Source organism: Patagioenas fasciata, chromosome 2, assembly GCF_037038585.1.
Source record: "Patagioenas fasciata isolate bPatFas1 chromosome 2, bPatFas1.hap1, whole genome shotgun sequence".
In the NCBI taxonomy this organism is placed as follows: domain Eukaryota; kingdom Metazoa; phylum Chordata; class Aves; order Columbiformes; family Columbidae; genus Patagioenas; species Patagioenas fasciata.
The window spans coordinates 136,263,578-136,272,188 of NC_092521.1; the positions used below are offsets into that span (position 1 = coordinate 136,263,578).

At 50.7% G+C, this 8,611-nt stretch overlaps 1 protein-coding gene across 2 annotated transcripts; it reads left to right on the plus strand.

Annotated features, from left to right (window-relative positions):
- Positions 1 to 1,019: 1,019 nt before the first annotated feature.
- On the plus strand, positions 1,020 to 5,105 carry SP8 (Sp8 transcription factor). 2 transcript variants are annotated; one of them, XM_071805048.1, is made up of 2 exons: positions 1,020 to 1,637; positions 2,252 to 5,105. In XM_071805048.1, the coding sequence occupies exon 2, from the start codon at positions 2,285 to 2,287 to the stop codon at positions 3,728 to 3,730; it is 1,446 nt and encodes a 481-aa protein (XP_071661149.1). In that variant the 5' UTR covers positions 1,020 to 1,637; positions 2,252 to 2,284; the 3' UTR covers positions 3,731 to 5,105. The 2 variants fall into 2 exon arrangements, with proteins under 2 accessions (XP_071661149.1, XP_065688496.1); XM_065832424.2 differs by having other exon boundaries at positions 1,020 to 1,167.
- Positions 5,106 to 8,611: the final 3,506 nt, after the last annotated feature.

Below are 8,611 nucleotides of genomic sequence, written 5' to 3' on the forward strand. Positions count from 1 at the left end.
TCTATGTCTTAATAGTCACTCCCCACCCCCAGCAGATAAAGGCAGTAGAGATAAAAAGTTAATAAGCATTCATACAAACGAGTATCTCCGGGAAATGTTCTTCCCCTCTTCGCGGGTGATAGTATTGATTAAATTAAACCCGAAATTTAAACAAGTGTGAATTAGGTCTGTAAAATGAATATCATTATAGAAGGAGACCAAAGCAATGAAGTTAATTCTTTTTTATTTGTTAAACGGAGTTCCCTCCTTCCCCCACCCCTTCCTCCTTCTGGGCTGGCCTGTCACGCCTTCTCAACAGGCTAAAATCATTCAGAGCAGCTCGCAGAGAGAAACGCGACGTTTATGGTAACCGTCAGCCTTCAGAGAAAGCAAGCAGTTCATTAATTTACTTCACTCTTACTTCAAAGTATGATAATGTACGTTACCCCCTTAATCAATAGATATGATGTACAGCCAATATCCCCACGACACAGAAACGGGCCAAAACAGAGGCCGAGAGGAGAAAAGTGGCCTGAAGAATTCTCCCCCACACCTTGCTGCGACAAGGACCCAGAGAACGAGGAGAGAGAGAACAGAGCAGAGGGGAGCGGGGTGGGGGGTCCCCGCGGAGAAATTGGGTGCTTCCTCACTCTCCCGTCCTTGCCATAGTAACAGTAACGATGAGACGATGGTGATATAAATATCCAAACAGGACTAAATTTTTCCGTGGAAAAAAAAAAAATAACCTGTTGCCAGATAACGTGCACGGTAAGGGAAGGGGGGCGGGGCGGGCTGGAAAGAGGAGGCCGGGACGAAGCAGCCCGACCCGGGGCGGGGCCCCTTGCGGACCGGTACTGGCACCGTGGTCCGCGCCGCTCGACGACGTGACTGCGTGAGGTCACCCGCGCCGTCGAGCCCCCTCCGGCGGTTGTCCCCTCTCCGGGGGCTCGACGGCGCTGATGACCTCACGCAGTCACGTCGTCGAGCGAGGCGGCGGGAGCGGGGATTGGCTGGCGGCGGCTCAGCGGCACTTCAAAGCCGGCGAGGGAGCTACAATTGTGGTGGAATGGGCGGAACTGATCATTGTATTGCACACCTCTAAAAAAAACACTGCCTCTGATTTATCAATATAAAAAAGATCCTCTGAGAGGAGGGCACTTTTGTGTGATGGCAACTTCACTTCTAGGGGTGAGTCTAAGGATTTTTTCTCTTGCTGGTTTAATTAGTTTCTTTTTATTGTCGATTGGAGGGGGTTAAAATAACCCCTGTCTTGACTGGGGCTATCAGTCTCCTCTATTCGGTTTTTTCTTTTTTTCTTTCTTTCTTTCTTTTTTTTTTTTTTTTTTTTTTGGCTTAAGTACAAGTGAGTTTAGCAGAAAAGAAAGAGCGAGAGGGGGGAAAGAGGGCAGAGTCACTTTTCAGTGAGCAGGAAAAGGTTTTAAGGGCATTTGTAGAAACAACCTACAGCGCCTGGGCTGTGCTATTCCTGTGCCCCCGGAGAAGTGGCCTTTCTTCTTTACGTGTGACTGCTGGAAGGAAAAAAAAAAAATCCCGAACCCAAACACAGCACTATCGTTTCTCGTGTCCAATTTGTAATTTGCAACAGATTGTGGCTTTTTATTTCCCTTTAAAATAACACAGCCCGCCGTGTCCAGCAGGTACGTTGAATTTGTGTATACATACATATATGTACATATGTTACATTTATATATATATTTAATTATCGTTGATACGTATATGCGTCTTTTTTTTTTAAGGAAACTTTTTTTTTTCCCCCTTTTTGTCTTTTTTTCTTTCTTTTTTTTTTTCTCCTAAGAGTAAATTGATAATCCTGAAGTTCTATATTTAAGACAATAACATTACTGGCCTGAGGGTCGGGGACCGTCCGGGTCCCGGTGAGAGCGAACAAGGCTGAAACGTAGCTGGCGCCGTGTCGGTGGCATTTTTAAAGCTACGGTATCAGACGCAACTTTTCACTCTGTCTTTTTTCCTCCCGCTTTTTTAACCCTTCCTGAGCTTCTCCGCGGGAGGAGGGTTGGATGGTGAAAAAAGCCCTGGAAGGTGCTTGAAGACAGAGTCGCCGTGTCGGCTCCGGCGAAGGAATCCTCCTGCGGGAGACGCGAAACTTCGCTCCCGGGGCTGGGCGGCGGAGCAGAGCGGGGCCGGGCGGCGGAGCGGGGCCGGGCGTGGGGCGGCGGGCGGTCGCGGGCGGCGACGGGGCCGCTCCGTTCCTGACCCCGGCGGGGTGGCCCTCTCCCCTCTGTGCCCGCAGGAGGAACCGCGGGTAGGCTCCACGCCGCTGGCCATGCTCGCCGCGACCTGCAACAAGATCGGCAGTCCCAGCCCCTCGCCGTCCGCCCTCTCGGACAGCGCGTCCTCCTTCGGAAAAGGCTTCCACCCCTGGAAACGCTCCTCCTCCTCATCCTCGGCGGGTAGCTGCAACGCCGTGGGCTCCGGCCTCCCGGGCTTCGGCGTGGCGGGCGCGGCGCGCAACGGCTCCTCGGCGGCAGCGGCGGCGGCAGCAGCGGCGGCGGCGGCGGCCGCTCTCGTCTCGGACTCGTTCAGCTGCGGTGGCTCTCCGGGCTCCAGCGCCTTCTCCCTCACCTCCAGCAGCGCGGCGGCTGCCAGTTCACCCTTCGCTAACGACTACTCCGTCTTCCAAGCTCCGGGCAGCGCCGGTGGCGGCGGCGGCGGAGGCGGCAGCGGAGGGGCGGCGGGGCAGGAGGCGACGACGCACCAGCCCGTCTTCATCTCCAAGGTGCACACGTCGGTGGAGGGGCTGCAGGGCATCTATCCTCGGGTGGGCATGGCGCACCCCTACGAATCCTGGTTCAAGCCCTCGCACCCGGGGCTGGGCGCCGGCGAGGTGGGCTCGGCGGGCGCCTCCAGTTGGTGGGACGTGAGCGCCGGCTGGATCGACGTGCAAAGCCCCAACGGGGCGGCCGCGCTGCCCGGCTCTCTGCACCCGGCGGCCGGCGGGCTCCAGACCTCGCTCCACTCGCCGCTGGGCGGCTACAACTCGGATTACTCGGGCCTGGGCCACTCGGCCTTCAGCAGCGGCGCCTCCTCGCACCTCCTGAGCCCCGCCGGGCAGCACCTCATGGACGGATTTAAGCCGGTGCTGCCCGGTTCCTATCCGGACTCGGCCCCCTCGCCGCTGGCCGGCGCCGGGGGTTCTATGCTGGGCGGTGGCCCCACCGCACCGCTGGCCGCTTCGCCGCGCTCCTCAGCCCGCCGCTACTCGGGCCGCGCCACCTGCGACTGCCCCAACTGCCAGGAGGCCGAGCGGCTGGGGCCGGCGGGGGCCAGCCTGCGGCGCAAGGGGCTGCACAGCTGCCACATCCCCGGCTGCGGAAAGGTCTACGGCAAGACGTCGCACCTGAAGGCGCACCTGCGCTGGCACACGGGCGAGAGACCTTTCGTCTGCAACTGGCTCTTCTGCGGCAAGCGCTTCACCCGCTCCGACGAGCTGCAGCGGCACCTGCGGACCCACACGGGCGAGAAGCGCTTCGCCTGCCCCGTCTGCAACAAGCGCTTCATGCGTAGCGACCACCTTAGCAAGCACGTCAAGACCCACAGCGGCCCCGGCGGCGCCGGCGGTCCCGGTGGCGGCGGCCCCGGCGGAGGCGGCCCCGGTGGCAAGAAGGGCAGCGACACCGACAGCGAGCACAGCGCGGCCGGCAGCCCGCCCTGCCACTCCCCGGAGCTGCTGCCGCCCCCCGAGCCCGGCCACCGCAACGGCCTGGAGTGACGGGCGGAGGTTCTGGGCCGCTGCGTCCCCCCGCCCCCGACCGCCGCCCCCCCGGGCGCGTAGCCCTGCGGCGGGGACGCGGACACGTGAGTAGCCGGCGCGGCTCCACAGGGACCGCGCTTAGCCCCGTCGGCCGTCCCGCTGCCCGCCAGGAGCCTCGCACGGGGAGAGCGGTACTGTCGGGCGGCGCAAGGCCAGTGACGGGGCAGGGGAGCGACTCGGGAAGGGGGGAGGGCCACGACCCCCTGTGGGTCAACTCCCGCCTCCCCTGAGCTTTGCGTTGAGACCCCCCCCCCCGCCTCGGGTTGCCTTTAGAGTGGAAGAAAACACGTTCCCTGTCTCTTTCCTGCTGGAAACCGGCCCGCACCTCCGCTAGCGCCGGTACAGCAGCAGAGCTCCGGGAGCGGCGGGCGAGTGGGCCGTGGCTTCCCCGCGGCGGGGGGCTCCGACGGCAGCGCCCGCTAGCCGCGGTCGTTATCCCAACGGAGCTGGGACTCAGAACTGCCTTCGACTACTCAAAGCCCTTCTGCTCCCCAGGGCCGGAGCGACCGTGTGCTTCCCCCTCGCGCTTTTTTTTTTTTTTTTTTTTTTTTTTAGTTTTAACGAATCGTTAGCTCCCCGAGTCCAAATTTCATTCCGTTTGCCAGCGCATTTGTATAATTCTCGTTCGAGTAGGAATCGCGAAATACGCTGCAATAATTAGGTCAAAAGTCGTATTCTTTTAATCTCCAAACAAATGAAGAAGCACCGTGGGTTTCAAGCGAAGCTGTAGTTCCAATGCCAAAAAGGGAGGCGGGTGCGGGATAATAAAATAAAATATTTGTAAAATACGTCTGAACCTATAGGTTTGTACAATCGGGAATCCTTATAGATTAGCTAACAATTAAATATAACTCCACCACTGTATCGGTGTGAGGTGCAGTTGTCCAGGAGACGATTTTGTATAGTATTTTTCTTGTAAATTACTTCCAGTAAATATTTGAAAATATATTGAAGTACACTTGACCGCCTTTTTTTTTTTCTTTTGCCTTTCTTCTTTTTTTTTTTTTTTTTTTAATTTCTTTTCCTGTCACTAGAAAGCGTTAATGTTGCAGTCCTGGTTCACTACATTCTTTTTCTGGACTCGTTCCTTGAAGAGTACATCAAATCGCACTTCATGATATAGGTTTTGCTTGAATATTAATTTAGGTAGGCATACAACTGTAATTAAGCAAACAATATTTGATAAATGTTGAATGACATTTAATTTATGGAGCATGTACTTATTTGCATTTGCTGGCAGTTCAGGTATAGTTACAGTGAGAGTTCTCCTATATTTCATAAAGTGGGTTCGCCACGACCCATGTATTAAATAAACTGTCCAAGTGAAGCTGAACTAGCGTTGGCCTATGTGTATTTCCTGAAAATAATATTGATAAATGTTAATAAACACTCCTGACACTACATTAGCAGTTTGCAACGCTGCAAACTAATTGTCTCATTGTAATGTTGAAATAATTTGGATATTTCACATTGAAATGGAAAGCCCTTCGCTGGAACATTTTAGATTTGCATTTTAAATGCATGAGATGTAATTGATTTTTATCTGTAATATTTTAAATGGTATTAATAAACTCCAGATAAAACATTCTATCTTAGGTCAGCCAATTGTTTTTCTTCTTTTTAATCCCATCGTTATAGGCAATGATTTACCCTGAACATATACGGCATGAGTCGTTCTCTAGGGTTTCAGAAAAAAGGGAAAATACAACGAATTCAATTCCATTGTAAATTGTGGCAGCTAATAAGAGCTGCTTTGAGGCATTAAACCGAAAAAGTTATCAGTCTGCTTCGTGCCTTTTATAATACACTAGTAGACGAAACTAAAGGAAAGGCATGAACATGTGTGGGGTTTTTAAAAATATTTTTATCAAACTAACGATACGGTGCCTCTCGCAAAACGGACCGTGTATGAGGGGTTGCTTTGCATATACCTACTCCTTGGACTTTATTTTTGCCATCACACCAGATTCATTTAATATTGAAACGCTAAGAGTCATTATTGCTTTAAAAGATCAAATAAAAAGTGGTCCGCCGCTTTTATCTTCACGTGACACGTTTGTGACTGTGGGCGATGCTAATTGCCGTAGTGAGCGCTAACTTTTGCAGGTCCCGGGGGTAGGAAACTTCACGGTTGTGCGCGAAAACTCCCTTGTCCGGGAGCGTTTTCCCCGCAGGACCGGGCATCGGGGCTATTGTAAGGGCTGCGGGGCGCTGCCAACCAGCCGGTCCAGCGCCACCACCCTTGCTGTGTTCTTTAAACCTTGTCCATAGCTGTCCCTGAACAACAATAAAAACAATATTGTGAGGGTTTGCTAAAAGCTGGTGTCTTTCACTCGAGATAGAAAAGTAGTTATGGCATTTGTTCAGTGTCTTGGCAAAAAAATCCCGTTAACACTTTTTCATAACAGCGTTTTTTTGTGCCTTTTTTTTGAGGAGACATGGGGGAAATATTGTTCCCGTTGGAAAATCTGGCCTCTTGGATTATATAGGGAGGTGAATGCTCACTTTCAGGGTACTGAAAAATCAGGGCTCGAGCGTGGGATTTGCATAGCAGAAAGATCTATTGTGCATACTTGTAAATCTCATAATTAGCGATAACCTAAACAGCAGGCAGTAAAATGTGGAGTACAGACGAGTGAGCTCCAGATGCTTTGAACATTTTGGTTTTGTGCGTGGTGCAGAGATTAGAAGGTGCTTTAAACGTGCACTGGAAACAGAAATTGCTCTGGTTAAGCTTCTCTGAGCTGCATTTTGAATTTGCTTCATTACAGACACAGCTATCAGAGGCCTGCAAAGTTTCCTACTGAAACAAAACAACTGTTTGCTTTTTTTTTTTTTTTTTTCCCAGTGCCACGCAAATGAAGTGGCACAGCGACACCGGATTTCCCCAGTGGGAGCGAGGGACAATGTTTCTGTTACCTGAAGGTTTCAGTCTTGATGGAATGTACTGAGCACCAAGTGAGAAGGAAAGTGAAATGGAGCAGTAGGTAACTTCTATTACTGCTTCTCTGATATCTCCCTGAACAGAAAGCGCTACTAAAATGCCACTAAGCCAGAAGCTTGCTGGTTTGTTTAAGGCACTGGTTACTCCATTTCGGGGCGGTCTGGCAGTGGGATAGATCTGGCGATAAAATCGTCCTTCTCCCGAGAAGGCGCGTGTGCATCTGCCGCTTTGAAACTGCCGGTTTGGATCCGGGCTGTGTGAGAACACACATATTTTTTCTTTATTTTACCAGCAAACCTCAGCACTTGAAGGCTGAATAGCTTCTTTTTGTAGCTGATTTACTTTTACTAAACCCTTCCAGATAAGGGCATTGAGTGGTTTGATAGGAGCCGGGAACTTGTCTCTGCGTTTGTGCAGATCAAGGTAGAGTTAAACTAGTTTGCTGACCCACAGGTCAAACCGGTGTCCATCAACTTACCTTCCAACTGCCTTCAGATGATTGTGGCCATTCCCGTTTGCTCTCTGACCTTTTAAGTCTCTTCCCTTCAAGCCAACAGCAATGTCTATCGAATTTCTTGTCCTGCTTTTCCCATTATTCCGACTTTTCATTGTCATTTTCCAGTTTAAATTTTCAGTAGAGTGGTGATGGGCGATGTGCGCAGCTGAAGCGATTTAAAACACCACTTAATTTCTGCCTGTTGTAGTGACTTTCCCGCTACTCTTGGCCTGTGCCTGCCGAGGCTAAACAGTGATCAAAGGATGTTTGCTTCTCGTTTGGTTCCAGTCTAGGAATGTGAAAGCAGAAAGCAAGAAATGAAATCTCAAACACTATTTGTGGATGTGACGGCTAATCCAGCCGTCAACACCTTCACAGCTGTAAAGACAGTGGAGTAAGGATACGTGATGCACTCCAACAAATCTTTCAGTACGAATGGTTGTAAGTATGCACTTGTCAAAACCCGCCACACTTCAGTTACATTCCATGAAGTGACCTCTGGTTTAGCTTTGGGAAGAAAGAACTGGGGAAAGGTGTGAACAGATTTCCTCAGACTTTCACTATCTTTATGATAAAGGGACAAAACTCTCTTGCTATATTGGAATAACCTCGCATTTCTTAGCATAAATCAGGGCCTGCTTTCTCAGCTCACTCAGTTACACTTTGTTTTGTTATACTAAAGTTATTTTTTAAAAATCAGTGTTTCCATGGAGGAAAGCACATTCTGAACTATGTTTTAAAACACGGAACACCAATTTTTCAACTGGTGTGTGTGTGTGACATGTTTTCAAGCTAGCTGGCTGTCATGTGCTAAAGCATATGGGGAAAATGTTACACCTCAGGAAAGTGGGCATTGAGAAAAACTGTGCCATTTAGGACATTTACTGCATTTCCAGTTCTATAGTTTCCTAACTGCCACTTGGAATAATTTAGTTTTTAAAAAAGGAATTAGGGAACTAGAGGATAATGACAAGCAATACTGCATAGGAGATTTAGTGGGGCACTCTAAATACACAGTAACTTCATTTTACTCTTGTGGATTTCGAAACAAGCTGCGGTCCCATATTACTTCTTGAGTTGTGAACAATTCTGCAAGAGGTGTATTTATACTGCCTGTAACACCCAGTAGAGGCTGGATAATGGACCCATCTCCTGGGGAGTTACTTCGGTCTTGGCATTCGGAGATTTCTGGTTTTCAGCCTGAGCGATATTGCTCTGCAAAGTGTAAGAAGCAGTCACGAAGCACCACAACTTTTCTGGGTGAAGCATCAGTGGCCGCAGGGCAACAGTGCTGCGGGGCAGCCCCTGCTCCCAGCTGGAGCCTTAAGGCTTCCCTTAGGGTAGAGAAAGGAGAAGGGAAGATTGTGCACTTGTAACACGGAAACTCCTCAAATAGTGA

Bases quoted from the DNA above. Each gene is read 5' to 3' on its own strand.
- SP8 (XM_065832424.2), top strand. From the start codon at position 1,147: ATGGCAACTTCACTTCTAGGG. The intron at 1,168-2,251 runs GTGAGTCTAAGG...CTGTGCCCGCAG, and splicing joins TGGCAACTTCACTTCTAGGG to GAGGAACCGCGGGTAGGCTC.